At 41.7% G+C, this 20,000-nt stretch overlaps 1 protein-coding gene across 4 annotated transcripts in view; it reads right to left on the bottom strand.

Annotated features, from left to right (window-relative positions):
• LOC116041772 (unconventional myosin-XVIIIb) overlaps window positions 1-20,000 on the bottom strand; it is an 84,671-nt gene that overhangs the window by 13,068 nt on the left and 51,603 nt on the right. For all 4 annotated transcript variants that reach the window (XM_035991746.1, XM_031287803.2, XM_031287805.2 and 1 more), the window contains 9 exons: window positions 17,543-17,743; window positions 16,270-16,380; window positions 13,535-13,639; window positions 11,301-11,462; window positions 10,441-10,554; window positions 7,524-7,640; window positions 5,999-6,082; window positions 4,690-4,827; window positions 1,147-1,332 (listed from right to left, as the gene is read on the bottom strand). In XM_035991746.1, coding sequence (XP_035847639.1) covers window positions 1,147-1,332; window positions 4,690-4,827; window positions 5,999-6,082; window positions 7,524-7,640; window positions 10,441-10,554; window positions 11,301-11,462; window positions 13,535-13,639; window positions 16,270-16,380; window positions 17,543-17,743 — 1,218 coding nt within the window. The remainder of the gene's footprint in view (window positions 1-1,146; window positions 1,333-4,689; window positions 4,828-5,998; window positions 6,083-7,523; window positions 7,641-10,440; window positions 10,555-11,300; window positions 11,463-13,534; window positions 13,640-16,269; window positions 16,381-17,542; window positions 17,744-20,000) is intronic.

The raw sequence follows: 20,000 nt of genomic DNA, 5'->3' as shown, positions 1-20,000 counted from the left end.
TGCTGCGATGATCAAAGTTTTGCACTTATGAAAGTGATGTTTTCTAATGTTCCAGATAATGCACCAGCTGTTGTTTTGAGAACAGCGGAGAAATTTCTGGAAGTGGGGAGTACTTCAATCATAGCCCGGAGGAAGTGTTTATTGCCAAGGAAGTAGCAGCCTGGCTTTAAAAAAAATGTTGTCTCGCAGCCTGGATGTTAAGTAACGTCTGTTGGGGTTTATATTTAGCAGCCTCAGTGGTGCCCAGGTAGAGCGGCGGTGATCTGTCTGCAGGTGGCAGGAACGCCAACGAAAAGTCTCCCTGCAATTATCTCCATTTCCCGTGATGAAGCACGGAGGTTTGCATCGGCAGTGGTTGTTAATCCCTTATATTTAAAGGACAAATCCGGCACATAATTAACCTAGGGGTTAATAACGTGTACCGAGTCGACCGTTCTCTGGGATATGTTTTCATGCTAATCAAATGTGACCATTTTTAGCAATTTTAGCAAACCGCTAATTAGCTTATAACGCTAGTCGTCGTGGCATGGGTAAAGTAAAAAGAAATCACCATTTCTACACCACTAACGAGGCTCACACTTCCGTGTGGTGCTATGTTACTGGTTACTGGTTACTGGTTACATGGCGTTCGTCATTCGACTGGTCGTGACTGTTTTCCCAAGATGGCGCCTGCTTGTATACATACGTGAACGGTACATTCTTTCTAAACTATCTGTCTGTACACTTACAAAGTTCTCAATGCTTCGGTTTAAATGTAGGGCCCCTCATTATGCTACCGTGGAAGTGTAGTGCTATTTTGAGCCTTGTTAGTGGTGTAGAAATAGCGATTTCTTTTTACTTTACCCGTGCCCTGACGACTAGCATTATAAGCTAATTAGCTAGTTTGCGCTAAACCTGGTCACATTCAGTTAGCATGAAAACATATCCGAGAGAACGGTCGACTCGGTACACGTGTTATTAACCCCTAGGTTCATTTTGCACCTGATTTATCCTTTAAATGTGTCTTAAAAAGGTGTAAAATGCTGGACATTAGAGAATATAATAAGACAGGCTTTACAGATAGGAAGAAGGAAAAAGCTGGCAGGCAGATTTTGTCCCCTATTGACAGACTGCGTCAGTAACACGATGCGAGTGTGAGCGTGTTACCAGCTCCATGCGTCTGCGGCTGCTGTCCCGCTCCCTCTGGATCAGATCCTCCATCTCCAGCCTCATGTCCTGCACACGCTGCTGGTAGTAGCGGGCGTTCTCTCGCTCGCGAGCTTCAGCCTGGGCGCTCTGCTCCAGCTCCTCGCCCAGACGAACCACGCTGTCCCTCAAACGCAACACCAGCACCTGCACATCAGGGAAGCACGGGACAGCATTTAAGGGGGAGACACTACAGGCCAAAATATCACTTTTATAAACTATTTTGTCTATAGTTGTTTGAGCTATTTTGCTTCAGTAACATGTCTTCTTCTAGACTGGTGCGAAAAAAACATCCAAAATGCACATTTAGATGTTTATTTTCTCTTACTTCTGTCCATAGATTTCTCCTGAATTCACCAAAAGTTAGCACTGTTAAACATAACATTTAAAAAAAACTTGTGATGCAGAAAATAATCGTCTTTATGTCAGTAACTGGGGAAGTTTCATGGTGATATCTCTTAGGGCTCCTGAGTGTGTCCGCTGCGTGGCGTGAGCGTGTCAGCTGCGTGGCGTGTCCGTTTTTATTTCGGATCCCATGTTAACAGGTTAGAGCTTGCACACTGCCTGCGTGACACGCTAGAAATGCTAGAAATAGGACCGACGCCTATTTTTCACGCGACACGCAAATATTTGACACAAATACATTTAATAAATGACATTTTGATGTTTGAAAGTCTCGAGGTTTTGACGTAAATGTAGATATAGGATTGGATTGGATCTGATAAAACAATAACATGGACTTTATTATCTCAGGAAAGGGAATTGAAATATAAAAATATATATATATATATATCGAAATATGTGCAAACAAATGTACAAACACAAAAACATCGACAAAATAAAGTTGAAGAACACGCTATTATTTCATTTTATCAATGGGAAACATACATGTGTACAGACAAGGCTAGCAGCAGCAGCAGCGCCGCGTCAGACACGTTTCTGGTGTGCAAAGACACAGAAAACGCCACGCTCACGCCACGCAGGCAGTGTGCAGGAAGCCTTAGTTAAATGTTGGCCCTTTGTTCACCTGTAGTGTCTTCAAAATGTCAAAAGTTTTACAATCCATATCTTTAAAGTTTTGTTCTCAGACTCTGAGCCAGAAATCTCCACTTCAGCAGCACTCAGACACCAAACTTTCCACTTTCATTCCTCTCTTTTATTCTGAAGCTTTCTACTCAGGGCTTTGTTCGGATAGCATTCACAGCCTGCTTTATACAACATTGCATCCATAAAAACATGGAGTAAATGGATTTTTTTTGTGTTATGGCTGTTAATGGTATTTTTCTGATTTCTGCAGCTATATCCTAAAATCCTCTCTGTAAAAAACCTTTGACTCTAATATGTCAACAAAATGAGAATACAATTCTGAACGTGGCTTTATCCAGTGTTCACATTTCTGTTCTGGAAATGTATGCAAATTAGCACAACAACAAGATAATGCCTCATTTGTATACTTTCATACTGAACATTTCAGAAAACTTGGAATACAAAAAGCATTGCCTTAACCCTCCTGTTGTTCTCGGGTCAAATTTGACCCATTTTCTAAAAGTTTCTATATCAGAAATGTGGGTTTCTATCAACCAAAATGTCCAAAAAAATAGCGTGGATGGTTCCATATACGACACTCTTTACAAGTAAAATAAATGATCAGTTCACTTCTTTCTTTGAATTTGGGTGTTTTATTAAATTTTATAGCATTTGAAAAAAAATTGATGAAAGAACGTTGAAAAAAGTGGCAAAAATGACGGAAAAAGCTTAAAAAAAACGTCAAAAAAGCGCAGAAGAAAAGTGACAAAAACTTTTTTCCATGATCCTGTTTAGATCAATCTAAAATAAAAACCATAACAGTTAGAGCGTCCATTCTTTTAGAGGCTTCTGTCGTCCGTGTCATTACGTCGTACCCTCGTGATTACGTTACATGTCATTTAGTGGACGCTTTTATCCAAAGCGACTTACAATTGCTATATATATCAGAGGTTGCACACCTCTGGAGCAACTAGGGGTTAAGTGTCCTGCTCAGGGACACATTGGTTGATGTATCACAGTGGGAATCAAACCCAGAACTCTCACCCCAAAGTAGGGCTGGGCGATATGGAGAAAATCAAATATCACAATATTTTTGACCAAACACCTCGATGTCGATATTGCAACGATATTGTAAGGTTGACAATTGGTGCTTTCACAAAATATCTTCCACATTTAGATTTTAGATAAATAATCATCATAATGTGGATATAATGACTAAGTGGTTAAAGGAAAAATAATAGAACAGTTACAACAGTCTGGTGAATTCAGAAAATGACATCACTTTACTGTAAAGCAGCCTTTGAAACCAGAAAAAGACTAAACTTACCATGTAACGATATTACAATTCTTCAAAATCTAAGACGATATCTAGTCTCATATCACGATATCGATATAATATTTAAATATTGCCCAGCCCTACACCAAAGGCATGTGTCCATCACCACCCATCGTGATGATGTCATCACGTTACGGGATGCCCGGTGCAAAAACCGCGTTACGCCATTTCTAATGCAGATGAAACTATCATAACTTTACACTCTGCTCGTAATAACGAGCATACCTCAAAAACTAAAACATGGACAGAGTTCAAATAACTCATGGAGTGTTAAGAGATATTTTCTTCATGTTTCTACATTCAGAAATCTTTTGAATCGACATGTTTTGTGTGTTTATTTAGTAAAATGTGATGAAAATACATGTGCGATTTTTGCAATTCTCTGTATTTATGACACAATTTCAATACTTTTATTAAAGATTATGGTTTATTGACTTACATAACCTTTTAGCTCAGGCTGTACAGATTTCAGGCATATCAAGCATTTGAAGATACTCCAAGAAATGACATCACAATATGCAAAAAAAATACCAACGTAGGCACTGGCAGAGCATTTTTATCACAGAGTTCAAAGGGTTAACCCTTGTATTGTCTTCCCCTCAACTATGAAGTTGTTGCCCTCAAAAATCAAAATGTATACACTTCATTTTGGACCATTTTTTTCCCCAATACCACCATTATATAAACCACAAATACCAACTTGTTCACACGAGTTTTACACTTATTCTTGGAATTCATGGTCAATAAACCTCATTTATATGAAATTATATCTTATTTTTGAGTTGATAAAAAGCAGGAATTATGATTTGTTTTGACTAATAGTTAAGATCAGAGGATGTTGAGTGCATCACAGACTGGTTCATGTCAAAGTTTAGTCAAAATACTGTTTTAAAACCATTTCAACATTTCTATAAAATCCTATGAAACTGAGTAAAAGACCCAAAATTCAGTGAAAGCAGTCAGTATTCATTTTACTTGTGGATAGCGTTGAATGAAACCATCCATGTTATTTTGGGGCAATTTGGTTGATGCAAACCCAAATTTCTGATATGGAAACTTTAATAAGGGGTCAACCTGCAGTGTCTCCCTTTAAAAAGAATACCAACCACACGTTCATAATTATTATTTTTTTTTTCTCTCACCTCAAACCTCTTGACTTGCCCTCTCTGAAACTCCAGTTTGTTTTCCAGGTCACACACGCGGGCCTCCTGTTTGCTGACGATGCTACGCCCCACAGTGGACGCCTCCAGGAACTGCACCCTCGACGCGCTCTGCTGGAGCTGCATGGGTGGGCGGGGGGGAGAGAGAAGGGAGCCAGAAAACAAACATGCGGAGAGCCTGAACTGAAACATCAGCGAATGTGAAATCAGTGATCTGTAACAAGGAATTTATGTTTGTTCATGTATTCTATCCTAGTTATTATTTCTTGTATCTATGTGTAATCTATATCTAATGTAATCTAATGGGTAACTATGATTGTTTCCAGCCCTATTTTCCTATGTCTTTGTGTCTAAGTGACTGATGGGAACAACAATCTTTGACATTGGTCCAGTATTAAGCGAGAAACAAGCTGCAATGTAACGTTAACGGGCAAATGTTCACCGCCAGTTTCTGTCCACTAAAAGTTCTGTTTTTGCTGTTTATTATTATTCATTTATGTATTATTTATTATATTAGAAGTGTCTGACAACATTATGGAAAGGATCCCTACAGAGATAGACTAGGAGTAAGATCCTTTTTGTTCTACACGAAACAGCCCTGAAAAATCACCAAACCCACCAGACTCCATTCAAATAAACATTAATTTAATCATCGTAAAACACACTACACTCAAAGTCGACAGCAACTAAATAAAGCCATTTAATACAGGCCAAAAGCACTGTTTATTTCAGGGATGCACTGAATCCAGGATTCGGCCTAATATTGGGCCTTTTGACGGGGTTCGGTTTCTGCTGAACCTTAGGATTTTTTCCCATCGAACCGGATTCCGGAACCGGAACTGGATTCGGTGCATCCCTAGTTTATTTACATGGAGTCTGGTGGGTTTGGCGATTATGATTTCGGAGCCGTTTTATTTTAAACAAAAAAGGATCTTACTCGTTAGCAAAAAACGTTTGTCTCTGTAGGAGTCCTTTCCATAATGTTAGAATAATAATCTGAGCCTGTCAGCGGCAAAATGAGAACTTTTAGTGGACGCTACCTGACGCTGAACATTTGTCCTTTAGGGTTACATTGCAGCCCGGTTCATTGTGCTCGCTCAATACTGGACCAATTTTGAAGATTCTTGTTCACATTAGTCACTTAGACACCAATGCATGGGGAAATAGGGTCCAGGTTCAAAAAAAAAAAGAAAAAAAGAAATTACCTTTGAAAGGATCCAGAAATCCAATTACACTCTCATATAAACCTGTCAGTGCTGCATTTCTCTTCTGATTGTGTACCGAAGCTCACCTCTTCCTGCAGAGAGTGTCTCTGTTTCTTCACCTCCTCCAGTTCAGCCTGCAGCTCTCTGATCTGAGAGATATCACTGGACGACTAAACCGGAGAAAGAAAAGGGTGACAGCGGTGGAATGTAACTGAGTACATTTAATCCAGTACTGTACTTAAGTCCAAATGTTGAGGTACTTGTACTTTACTTTAGTCTTTTCTTTTCATGCCACTTTCTACTTCTACTCCGCTACATTTCAGAGAGAAATATTGTACTTTTTACTCCACTACATTCATCTGTTACAGCTTTAGTTACTAGTTACTTTACACATTAACGCATGTAGTTTATAAAATCTGATGTTTGATTCTAAAGTAAACTAGCCAACAATATAACGGCTACAAGTCCAGCTGAGATGATTAGACCATTAAACACACAACTGGTTGATCCTTTACGCTTTCTAACATGGGAGGAGAGTTCTTTACTTTTAATACTTTACTTTTACTGAAGTTACATTTTCAAAGCAGGACTTTTACTTGTTACACATTATGTTTACAGTGTGGTATTAGTACTTTTACTTGATCTTTTAAGGATCTGAATACTTCTTCCACCACTACACACACACACACACACACACACACACACACACTCACACACTCAGACACACAGACAGACAGAGACACACACAATTGTTACAGGCCTATTTGGGTACTTTTACTTTTAATACTTTTAGCTCATTTTCCTGATGATACTTACATACTTTTACTTAATTACCATTTTCAAAGCAGGACTTTTACTTTCATTTTATTTACAGTATCAAATCATAACAAGAGTTATCTCGAGACACTTTACAGATAGAGTAGGTCTAGACCACATTCTATAATTTACAAAGACCCAACAATTCCAGTAATTCCCCCAAGAGCAAGCATTTAGTGCGACAGTGGTGAGGAAAAACTCCCTTTTAGGGAGAAACCTCAGCAGACCCAGGCTCTTGGTAGGAGGTGTCTGACGGTGCCGGTTGGGGGTGTGATGGACAGTGGCAATAATAGTCACAATAAAGATAATGGAAAAATGACTAGAAATAGTAGTTGTAGTAGTTCATGGCGTAGCAGGGCACTGCAGGGCATAGCAGGGTGTAGCAGGGCACAGCATATTAGTATGTAGTATATGGTATGTATGTCTGAGTACATTTACAGGTATGTCTGTATGTGTATGTGCATTTATGTATGTGTGTGTGTGTGTGTGTGTGTGTGTGTGTGTGTGTATATATATATATATATATGGTGCTTTGTGACACCTGTTTTTTGTATTTTACTTCATTGTTGTTGGCTGTGTTGTTCTTGGTTTTATTTGCTGTTTTTCTGGAAAGCACTTTGTAACCTTGTTAAGAAAAGTGCTATAGAAATTAAGTTTTTTATATTTTTATTATTATAGTACTTTTACTTAGGTAAAGGATCTGAATACTTCTTCCGCCGCCGGCTACCGAGATCTAATTTCGGGGATGAAAAAGTGATTAATAACTGAGCTAGAAAGACAAACAGTGAGCCGTACCTGAGCGATGAGCGCCTTGTGCTTCTTCATGAGCTCATTCAGGTCTTCCTGGTCCTCCTCGAGTCTCTTCAGCAGGTCCACCTTCTCGTGCTGCAGCAGCACCAACTGCTCATCCACCTGGACGCACAAGGCACACATCTCTATCAGTTTGAGGGCCCTATTTTAACCATCTAAGCGCACGGTGTGAAGCGCCTGGCGCAGGTGCGTTTAGGGCCTGTACGAGTCCACTTTTACTAGTTTAACGGCGGAAAAAGGGGTGCACCGGGCGCATGGTTCAAAAGGGTTGTAGCCTGGTTGACATCAGACCCTTCTCAGTTGTAACTGGTCTGGGGAAGGTTCATTCACAGCCCATTTCCAAAGGGGCGTTACCAACGGACGCCGCTCAAATGCCTCTGGACATAATTGGATAGTCCTTCAACCAATCAGAGCAACGATCCGGGTGACGTAGCAACGACAGCGTCATCAACGGGTTGCTGCGCTTCGGTGGCCGTCATGTTGAATGTAAACAAGAAGCTGCTCGCAGTCGCTGAGCTATCATCATCGTGTAAAGCCCGCCTCAGCGGTTGTGATTGGTGCCTCGATTTGGAAAAATTGGAAATGGGCTAGAATGGGCTCTTGGCCAGACTGACTTGCAGAGCAGAGAAGTTCGTCAGGGTTTTCCCAGGCTAAAAGGGTCGTCTGTAGTGTCTTCATTAATCAGAGGTGTCCTCTCCAATTCCCTTTAAAAGCCAGGCGCGTTTGGACCTTGGAGCATTGCTATTGTGATGGAGGATTTGCTGAGCAGGAAGGAGAGATTTTCAGGAGAAGAAACTGATCAGCTGGTGCGTGAAGTGATAACGTGCAAGCAGATTATATTATAATACTATTTCACATTGACTGACATAGACATTTGCGTCGGGCTTTGCGCTGTGCCATACCCTAAGGGGGCGCTATATTTAAAATATTTCCAGAGCTTCACCTTGCTGTCAGACAGCCCTTTACAACGAACTGAAGCTGTTATCTCTGCTCTCTTCACAGCCACCAGACTCCATTTGACAAAAACATCATTCATACATCATACATCGTCATTTTACCTCACAGAACACGGGAGTTACTGCTCTACCGCTGCCTCCAAATGTGTTTTTGTCAAAGAATTCTGCATATTTTGATTTACAGGGGACAATGTGCAATTTTACTATTTGAATAACATACACTAAACTAAAACTAAAGTCTTAAATTCTCTGTACAATTTAGTTAGATATAAATACATGTAATGTGTGTGTGTGTGTATATAGTTTTATATACTGTGTATTTCCACCTGGACGGCCCTTATCACCTCATGTATATTATGGGTTTATTATTCAAATGATATCCAGATTATGCTAATGAGTGAGATTTGTGAACATACAGTATGCAGCTTATTACGTTTTCTCACTTTTCTGCATTCGACAGCTCTCCTCCTTTTTTAAACATAAAGATAAAACAGCATTATCTCAGTTTTCTATCAGTGATTCTACATATAGTATTTAGGCCACATTTCTAATTCCCCTGTTTTATCTCTCTTCCTCTGAATTATGGCCAGCATTAACGCCGATTTCATCATCCAGTCTGCTGTTTAAATATGATGCTACCGGGGCACATTTTCAGACAGCCTCTCCTGGATGACATTTATAGTGTTGCGCACGCTTGTTCACGTGAAAAATGACAGAATGGTGTCAGGAATGAAATAAGAGGGCTGAGAAAGGAGTTCAAACCCTGGCCTCTTTTCTCACTCCTGCACACCCGATTGCCGGTTTCAGAAAGTTGGTTTGGACACAGCCCCCGCCCTAATTCAAGGTCTGAAAGCTGTGTCACGTTATTTTCATCTAACCAGTCACTGAGCCCTCCTGTCCTGTATGGAAGCATCTGCATATCTTTATGTTTCTCTGCTCTCAACGGGAAATCATTACTACCACATGCAATAAAGCTTTTTAACACTTCAACACGGAGGGCTCTATTTTAGCGATCTAATCGCACGGTGTGAAGCGTACAGAATCGGCTTTTGCTAGTTTGACGGTGGAAAAAAGGGTCCGTGCCCCGGGCGCGTGGTTCAAAAGGTTGTACTTAGTGTCTTCATTAATTCATAGGTGTGTTTTGGGCGTAACATGCAATCAACCAATCAGAGATCATCTCCCATTCCCTTTAAAAGCCAGGCGCGTTTGGACCTTGGAGCATTGCTATTATGATGGCAGAGAGATTTTCAGGAGAAGAAACTGATCTGATTGTGCATTAAGTGAAAGCATGCGAGCAGATCATATCATAATACTATTTCACATTCTAATATTTAAATTTTTTGTCTTTTGCGCGTGTGCTGCTGCGCATCCCTGTGTGTGTAACAAGCATAGTGTGTGCGCGCTGTGCACAAGCCTAGGAGCATTTTACTAATTTGCTGTTAAAATAACAATGAAATGCTGCGTTATTGACTTTAGACCAGGTTTTTGTTGGTCAATGACGCGATCACTTCCTGCTTCAAGATAGCAATACGCCCAGAATGCACCTGAACACACCTCCCTGTAAGACCAGCACGCCCAGAATGCACCTGAACACACCTCCCTGTAAGACCAGCACGCCCAGAATGCACCTGAACACACCTCCCTGTAAGACCAGCACGCCCATGGGCGCAAGACTCATACACATCACAATACTGCACTATAGCGCAACTTGCACAAACATAGTAAACATTTTACCTTGTGGTTGTACATTTTTATTCACCACTTACGTATATACGTATTATGTATATTCTTTCCTGTGTATATTTTTTGAATAGTTGTTCTTGTCTTCTATCCGATTAACAAGTGTGCTGTGTGTCTTTTGTGTATTTGCTGCTGTAGCACTGAAATTTCCCAATTTGGATTGAATAAAGTCAATCTAATCTAGTCTAATCTGTCAGCACGCTCACCGTACTCTTCTGTTTGCAGATATTTTCCAGTTCAATCTGACAGTTGTCCAGCTCCTGGGAGAGAGTCGTCTGGAGGCTCTCTGCCTCAAGCCGCTTCGCTTCGCTCTCCTCCAGCTGATTGGCGACGCAGAGAGAGAAGAGTTGCAAAAATGTATGTCAAACTGATTAGCAGGGCCAGACAGAATCTGCAGACGCAGAAATACACAGATCTTTCCGCAGATTTTGTAAACATTTAAATTACACCCAACATGTTAAAGGTGCTGTAGGTAGGATTGTGAAGATCCAGGACTTAGCCAAAAAAATTGAACATCGACAACTTCTCAGTCCCTCCCCACTTTCCGCTAAAGCCCAAAACGGTCTCCTAAGCCCCTCCCCCCATGAGGGAGAATGAATGCGTGTGCATGAGCAGTGATTGACACACAGTTAGACACTCCAGGCTGTAGGTGGAGCCAGAGGAGCTGGATTTATTTTTTAAATGACCTGCTTCATGTAGTTCTACTGGAACATAGGGTCAGTTTCAGCAAATATGACAGAAAGTTAGTTTTAGAAGTCTTACCTACTGCACCTTCAACATTTTCTACCACAAGCAGGGCCAGACAGAATCTGCAGAAATACACAGATCTTTCCGCAGATTTACGGTAGATTTTCCGCAGATTTTGATTTTTTTTTATTAAACACAGAATGTTAACTCCATCACCAAGCAGAAAAACAGTCTGCTAAATTCCACGGATTTCCATTTTTTTTTTGGATTACCGCTGAAAACTAAAATAAACAAAAACAAAATAATCTGCAGGTTCCGTTTCGGCCTGCTGAGCTAAAGGTGACAGCGTGGCATCAGGTGAATGTACAGGTGAGTGTACCTGGCAGTGCAGCCGCCCTATCTGCTCCTTGCTGCCGGCGGGGAGGTTCTGCCCCGGGTTATCGACGGTGGAAAGAAGCAGCTGGGCGTCGGCCAGCAGGGCATGAGTCCTCTTCAGATCTCGCTTCAGCTTCTTCTCCACATCGAAGTCTCTGTGACCCACCTGCAGGACGAGACACCTCCCATTTAATTCAAGGGTAGTTCAGATCTTTTGACTTGTGTTTGTATGAGCTACTTCTCCATGGCCAGTAGTCGGTGGATGGCAGGCAGCAGCTAAACACATTTTAGACCCCTGAAAACATCTAAATCAGTTTTAGTGGACGCTATATTTAGACTCCTTTAACAAAAACGGGTCATTTTACCTCGCAGAACACGGGAGTTGCTGCTCTACCGCTGCCTCCGTTGGTTAGTTGTTGTCTAACCGACGTTGTTTGTCAAAGGAGTCTGCATATTTTTAATTTATTTGCGAAAACGTGCAATTTTATCATTTGAATAACAGACACGAACTTAACACTTGGCACAATTTATATTTTATATATTTCTTATCGTGGTTAAAGATATAAATACGTAACCTGACTCCGCCAGATGGATTGCTTCGCATTTGCTCGGCATATCCATCTGGGAACTTTCCGTTGGAGAACTTTTTGGGAAGGGGCGAAAATACTGGTTAGCTGATTGGATAAACCATCCATCTATCACTAACCTGACTCCGCCAGATAGCTCTCGAGATCAGGATGGTGTTACGAGGCTAATTTTCTTCACGACTAGCGGAGCTAGTTGATATGTCAAACTCTTGCCGAAACCAGTCTGGAGAAGAGCAAAAACATCTTTTCCTCTGAGAAAAGGCTCCACTGCCGTTTTTTACTCTTCTTTCAATGAAGGAATACTTTCTAATTCGGATAAAACTTGCGTGATAGCTACGCTCAGCTCATCCGTGGAAGCTGCCACGCTGTTTAGACTGAACAGTCGCTTCTCGTTGCGTCACACCTAAACCCGCCTCAAAACCAACGCTGATTGGTCGGTCGTTTGGCGAACGGCTCCAAATTTTCTCTGTCTCAAGATGCCAGACTGATCTGCGAGTGGAAAACTGGAGCTCGCCAGATCAGGACGGTCTCACGAGGCTAATAAATACGTTATATAAATTTAAAACACCAAAGTACGGTGGCCGAGACGGTTCAACACAAAATCAAAAGCTACAACACGAAAACGTGAAATGACCAAATAAATTAATTGATTGTTAGGTTTGTTTGTTCCTAACCTTTTAAAACACCAACATCTCACAATAACACAAATGATAAAATTGCACGTTTTCGTAAATAAATTAAAAATATGCAGACTCGTTTGACAAAAACAGTAATTTTACCTTGCGCAACACGGGAGTTGCTGCTCTGCCGCTGCCTCTGTCGGTTAGTTAGTTTGTTAGGTTTGTTTGTTCCTAAACTTTCAAAACACCAACGTCTCACAATCACACTAACTAACTAACCGACGGAGGCAGCGGTAGAGCAGCAACTCCTGTGTTCTGTGAGGTAAAATTACGTTAAAATTATGTTTTTGTCAAAGGAGTCTGGTGGCTTTGAAAAGAGCAGAGATAACGGCTTCAGTTCCCCGTCGTAAAGGGCTGACAGCAAGGTGAAGTACGGAAAATATTCTAAATATAGCGTCCACTTAAACTGATATAGATGTTTAAAGGTGTCTAAAATGTGTATAAGCAGGACATTGCTTATCTTCCTCGTCTGTACTCCTGTCTGCTTCTCCAAACTGTTGTCATGCCGACCGCCATCTACTGTAGCTAACACACTGACTATGGAGAAGTAGCTCCTACAAACACACTTCAAAACATCCAAACCATCCCTTTTACCCTAAAATAGTATATTATCTGGAGAAAAAATATCACATTATTCATTCTTAAACCCTTTGAAGGGACTTGAGCTGTTCTGTATGCCAGCTTGGCCACTCATCAGGAGTCCAATTACATCCTGACAGTGACAAAGACACGGCGCTAAATTAGCCGCCACCTCCTTGCAGCATATGCTTGTTTTGTGGCGCCTGTAATGTAGCAATGACATATTCATCAGCTACAGAACATTAACCCACAATAATAATGATCTACGATGTCAGAAAGTTGGCCGGACGCTCATTCAGTCAGAGCCTGCAGGAATGCGTGTGTGTGGCTGCATGTGTGACTGTGTGTGTGTGTGTGTGTGTGTGTGTGTGTGTGTGTGTGTGTGTGTGTACCTGGTCACACAGAGTTGCTATGAGTCCTTCCAAGTCGTGCTTCTCATGAATCACCATCTGTTTTTCCTCATACTCCTGCTCCAACTGCATCTCCAACTGCCTCAGCTACGCACCGAACACACACATATACACACGCACACACACACACACACACACACACACACACACACACATACACCAGACGCACAGACAGAGACAGACAGATGCACACACACACCCACAGACACACACACACACACACACCCACCCACAGACACACACACACAGACACCCATAGACACACACACACACAGAGACCCACCCACAGACACCCACAGACACACACACACACAGACACCCATAGACACACACACACACACACACACACACACACACACGCAGACACACACACACACCACAGACACCCATAGACACACACACACAGACACACATAGACACACACACACACACACACACACACACAGAGACACACACAAAGATTACACTCCAGTATGCACTGGTAGAAAGTAACTAAGTAAATTTACTCAAGACTTACTAGTATTTACATATACTGGGACTTTATACTTCTACTCCTATATATGTCAGAGGGAATAATACTACGTATTAAGTACTTTTTACTGCACTAAATATACCTGATAACTTTAGTTACCCAACAGATTAAAATCAATAAAACCAAATATAATCAACAAATAAATGATGATGCGTTATTATGGATAAAGACACAACTTTATTGAACACTTTCACATCCCAACTGGCAGTATATAAAAAGAAAAGTATCTGTAAATATAAATAAAAAATAATTCAAATTAAAAGACAAAAAGAAGCAAATCTTCACATCTGTGAAGAATAAAATGTTTTTACATTGAAAATCTAAATAATTGCCATTTCATTTATATTATATTTGTTTTGGATGCAAATTGTTCACGTTTTGTGTGCAAAAATCTTAACCGGTAAAGTAACTAAAGCTGTCAGATAAATGTAGTGGAGTAAAAGTATCGAGCGGAATGAGATTAGATTGCTTAGGTAAAGTACAAGTACCTCAAATGTGTACTTAGGTGAATTTACTTTGATTTAGATTTGAGCGTGTGTGCGTCGATGTGACTGCAGAGAAGTGATGTAACACGTTGCATAACATTATGAAACAGAGGGGGGGGGGGGGAACAAAGTGGATCATTCAGTGAAAAGAATTTGTTTCCTTCTTTCAGGTGAGGAAGGACATTCAGAAAGAATCATCAGTACTTAACAACCCAACACTGCTCTCTTACACAACTCAAGGCTTATGGTTCTGCGAAAGCTCCACGAAGAGCTTTCGCCGTAGCCTACCATAAGTGCCCTGAAGTTGATACTTGTGCGCTGGTGTGTACGTCGAGCCGGCATGTGTGTGTGTGTGTGTGTGTGTGTGTGTGTGGGGAGTGTGTAGTAGAGCGAGGGAGAAGTGAGAGAGTGACTGTGATGATCTTCGGAGCGAGTAGCGACTCTAGAGTCATAGTGAGAGAAACAAAGTGTCTCCCCTGTGTTTTCTGACCACGGTGGGAAATCTGGAGCAGGAGAAGTTAACCCTCTCCTTGATTTCATGTTGTTTACGGAGAAGGAGAACCAGGAAATGAGTCGGGGGGGGGAAATGCAACGCTACCCAGCCACGGCCGAGCGACGTGCATCGTCGAGACGTGCAGTTACATTTTTCGAGAGGCGCACGTCAGGCTACGGCGTAGACGCAGAGGGGGTCTGCGGGGGTACGCTGTCGATTCGACGCAGAAGCATAAAACGGCCTTCAGGCTATCACGTTCAGCCACAGAGCAAAAAATATTTCAGAAGTTTCCAACGTTTCGACATGACTTCTTCAGGGTATTGAGAATTTTTTACCAAACATGATTCTTATCTTGTTATCTTAGGGGGACATATTATGCTTTTCCGTATTTTCTGTCATATCTTTAATGGATTTTCATGTTAAACTCTTCCTCCCCTATATTCTTCTATGCCTGTCCCTAAAACTCTTTGTTGGAGCCAAAATTATGATTTCAATATTAACTTTTATTTTGATAAATTGTGCATAAATGCAGTGACATTCACAGTAAACTAGACTCATTGTAAACTGACAATTTGTGTTAATTAAGCTTGATGCGTGGCATATCGTCACAGCATTTTCACAGCCTTTTGACCATCAGCTGATTAAGGCAGTAATTGTATCAGCTGGTGTATAAAAGCCAAGCTGTCATTCTTTGGTTTGTAGCCATACAGTTTTTTGACCGCTGTTTCAAGTACCGCTCAGAACAGAACAGTTACGTGATTGTGAGGTGAAGTTTTTTGTTATATCTTTTATTTTTTTTATATTTATTCTGAGTCTTGTTAAGCGCATCGACCAAGGCGCATTCCAAAGGACAAAAAAGGGAACAAAAACGTCAGAAAGTTGCTCCCACACTCTTCCTACCCTATATTCTTCTATGCCCGTCCCTAAATCTCCTCCTCCACTATATTCTTCTATGCCTGTCCCTAAATCTCCTCCTCCCCTATATTCTTCTATGCCTGTCCCTAAATCTCCTCCTCCCCTATATTCTTCTATGCATGTCCCTAAATCTCCTCCTCCCCTATATTCTTCTATGCCTGGCTCTAAAACTCTTCCGTAACTATGAGATACAGATCTCTCTGTTTTTATTTATTGTTCTTATCATGTTTTTGTATGTATGCACTCAGTTATGAATGGTGCCGTGACGATGACTTGTATTGTGTTGACGTACCCGTCTCTGAGAGGACTTGTGTACGTCCTCCAACTCCTCTTCTTTATCCTCCAACTCTTTCTGATGCATCAGCTTCATCCGCTCCATCTCCATCTCAAAGCGCATGTGGATCTATCGGGGGAAAGAGAACAGAGAAAAGAAAAGAGAGAAGAGAGAGAAGAGAGAGTGAACATAGAGACAGAGCACATTTAAGTCCCAGCCCCACCGGAGGGAAAAACAACTCTCAGCTCTCCATTGACTTGTATTGCGTGAAGGTTTCCTCCAAGTCGATTTCGTCTGCTAGCAAACAACAGAAAAATGCCTAAAAGCTGCTGTGTGGTGATATACACTACCAACATGTAAAGAACCCATGAACTTAAGTCTTTAGAAGCTGTCGACCCGAAAAACTGAGCTTTTATGAAGACAAAAGTGGTAACAGACGTGAGGAATCAGCAGAGAGAATGGAGAGACACCAAGCTAATGTTATGTCCGACGGTACGTGTGTTAGCTTAACTTACAGGCATACAGTTAGCCTAAAACTAACATTTGGATATTTGACTTGGTAATAAAATGCTTTAGCTTAATTTACAGACATATAGTCAGCCTAAACAAGGAAGCAGCAAACGGCTAGCGCCAGTGGTGTTTATGGTTGCTATGGCGCCACGCTAAGCTAAATGCTAAAGAGGGAAAGTTGCCAATTTTCAGCCCTTCTGAAGCCCGTCATCTAATGGGAGTTTTACCGGCAGATAAACACCGACCTCTGGGTACTGGAGACATTCATCTGCATGTACGACAGATCAGAAAAAGAGGCAGACTTTCCCACAAGTTAAAACTAGCGGTAGCTCGCTAGCTTGGTTAAATGTTTCATAATGAAAAGTTGTAGTCTTGCAATGTGTGACCCTGCAAGATCCCCAGTCTTTACACATTATGACAGCCTTTAATGCAAGATGTGAGATGACTGTCTTTACATGTGAGATGGTTTCAGACTTTAATCTTTTCAAAGTCTTCTAGGTGCTGCCCAAAACGGCTTGGGTGCTGCACATTACATTACATTACATTACATTACATGTCATTTAGCTGCCGCTTTTACAATTGCTATATATCAGAGTTTGCACACCTCTGGAGCAACTAGGGGTTAAGTGCCTTGCTCAGGGACACATCGGTTGATGTATTGCAGTGGGAATCAAACCCAGATCTCCCACACCAAAGGCATGTGTCATATCCACTGTGCCATCACCACCACCACCTAAACCTTATAAGGGCAGGGAAAACCCTGAGTGGGTTGCAAAAGCACCTGTTGTTGCTGCTGTATTTTGGCGCTGAGCGTGCTGATTTCCTGCGCTCTGTCGCTGGCCTGACTTTCCAGGAGGCGAAGCTGTTTCTTGAGGTCGGGGAAGGAATCAGCAGCGAGATCGACCGGCAGGCTGAGGTCACGGATCTGAGCGCACAACTCTTCCTTCTGCTTCTGCAGACGCTCCACCTCTGTCTGGCTCTCCTGCACGCACACACCCACACACACACACACACACACACAAACACACAAACTAAACATTTTGTTCAGAGACTCAGTGTTTGTCCTCGGGTTACTGCAGCACGTCTGGAGCTGAGGCCGGTTAAACGGCCTAATCTTGCTCGAGGATCCTCTGGCAGGTTTGGCCACACGGGAGAAGAAATCGAACACGTAGGAGCACAAACAGCAAAACAAAGACAATAAACTGTTTCTGTGAGAGGAAAGAGAGGAAACAGGCTGTTCTACTAAACCTCTTATGTCTTTTTACTATTGCCATGTTACAAAAAATGATTCAATACAAACCAGAGCTGCCATTTAGTAACTTCAGTTACTTTACAGATTCAGATTATTAATGCAAAATACAATCAACAAATACATTTAAAATGTATTATTATAGATTAGGATAGCCCTCCGGGATAGAGGGGTAATATTCTTAGAAAAAACTCAAACTTTCAGGAATTAAAATCGTAAGTTTACAAGAAAAGAACTTGGATATTTTCTGAGATTATAAAGTCATACATTTGTATAATGTATGTACAAAAGTGTGTTGTTTTGGTCAAAGAAGCCCATCGGTTCACTTTGCAAAGTTTGGATCAACCTCATCACACCACAGACGCCGCGGCTCGCTGTGTATTATGCCTGCAGTGGATGACCTCATCAAATTATATTTAGCATTTATCGGATTTAGCAATAAGCAAATACTTGTGATTTTCGCCCAGAATCACCTTTTATCAGAAGCATCCAGACTTTGAAGAGGCATTGCTGTAAATTGGGCCGATTCAGAAGAAAACAGCCTACCGATTTGGATGAGGTGATAGCTTTCGAGCATCAAGAAACTACTACGTAATGGAGAGATATCCCTGGGGACATCTACAGGTAGTCTATAGCCACAAAGTTCCACTTCCAGGATTGTTCCTGTGCCGGACGTCCCTCATTTCTTTGTGTTGGCGTTCTAAACTCTGGTGGATTTGTGAGGACTATGGTTAACTGCTCTTCAGATCTCTGCAGGGTAAATCCAGACAGCTAGCTTGACTATCGGTGCATCTCATGTCGCTTAAATTGCATCCCTGACTCCCCCACTTGCCTCCCTTCCTCGAATCTTAGTCCCTCTCACCGAGGGAGAGACGTAAAGGAAATCATGGAAGGAGAGAGAAACCAAGGAAATGTGTTTTTAGAGGGATGAGACATCCTTTCCTCTGAAGCGTCACATGAATTAATCAGCTGTTTGGGCGGAGTTAGCAACTCCTTCAGCTGCACGGCTTCCAGGAAGGCTGCTCTCGTGTTTCCTCGCCTATAGCTCCTCGATCCCTCCTCGCTCCTCGGGGCAGAAATAAGAGCTTTGAGACGGCCTTCACCGAGGAGGGACAGAACAACTTCCGGTTCAACCGATGAGTCGAGAAGCTATCAACTAAGAGACATGGGATGTACCCTATCTGTCCAATCTGAGTTTTCTGTTGCATGACTAAAACAACTTTTAAACGTACACACGTTCCACCAAAACAAGTTCCTTCCCAAGGCTATTTTGCAGAGACACCATGGCTCCGTTTGGCGCTTAGTCCGCCCAAGACGATTGTGATTGGTTTAAAGAAATGCCAATAAACCAGAGCACGTTTTAGTCCCATCCAGGAATGCTGTGTGGACTAGCCAGACCCTCCTCCGCTGCACTATGGAGGAAGGCCTGGCAAAGCGAGACTAATCTACGGGCAATACACTACAAGCAGTGGCGTCTGTGATTTGAGGAGGTTAATCCAACATTTCAAAGTGAAGCGACATGGTGAATTATGTGGTTCTTTGACATTTCTAATGACTTTAATCTTATAAATTCTGAATTTTTCTCTTCCAGCTGCGTAATGTTTGGCTGTTGTAATTCACTTTTTCCAGAATCTGACATTATTGTATTAGCTCCCTCCTCGGCAAATCTATCTATTTAGTTTGATCACTGCATGTCTTTTATCTTCTTCTTAATTCTTCTTTGAATTGCAACAACACATATAAAGTAGTAGAGGTGAAATGCTGGACTCATTGGGTTTGATGCAGCCAAGTGATTGTGGGATCTCTGCTATTTCATGAGGAAATCATGACATACACCTTTAAACATTCTCAGTCTGTCATATGTCAAACGTACTGTTGACTCCACCCGTCTCTGACACATCAATCCACAATGCAATTTGTGTCTTTCCGCCAGCTTGACACCACTTCATGAATCACATGTGACATCTGTAATTTCCACAATAGATTATGT

This window comes from Sander lucioperca, chromosome 14 (assembly GCF_008315115.2).
Source record: "Sander lucioperca isolate FBNREF2018 chromosome 14, SLUC_FBN_1.2, whole genome shotgun sequence".
In the NCBI taxonomy this organism is placed as follows: domain Eukaryota; kingdom Metazoa; phylum Chordata; class Actinopteri; order Perciformes; family Percidae; genus Sander; species Sander lucioperca.
Note: the sequence above shows the minus strand (reverse complement) of the source record. Positions and strands in the feature narration are given on the sequence as shown.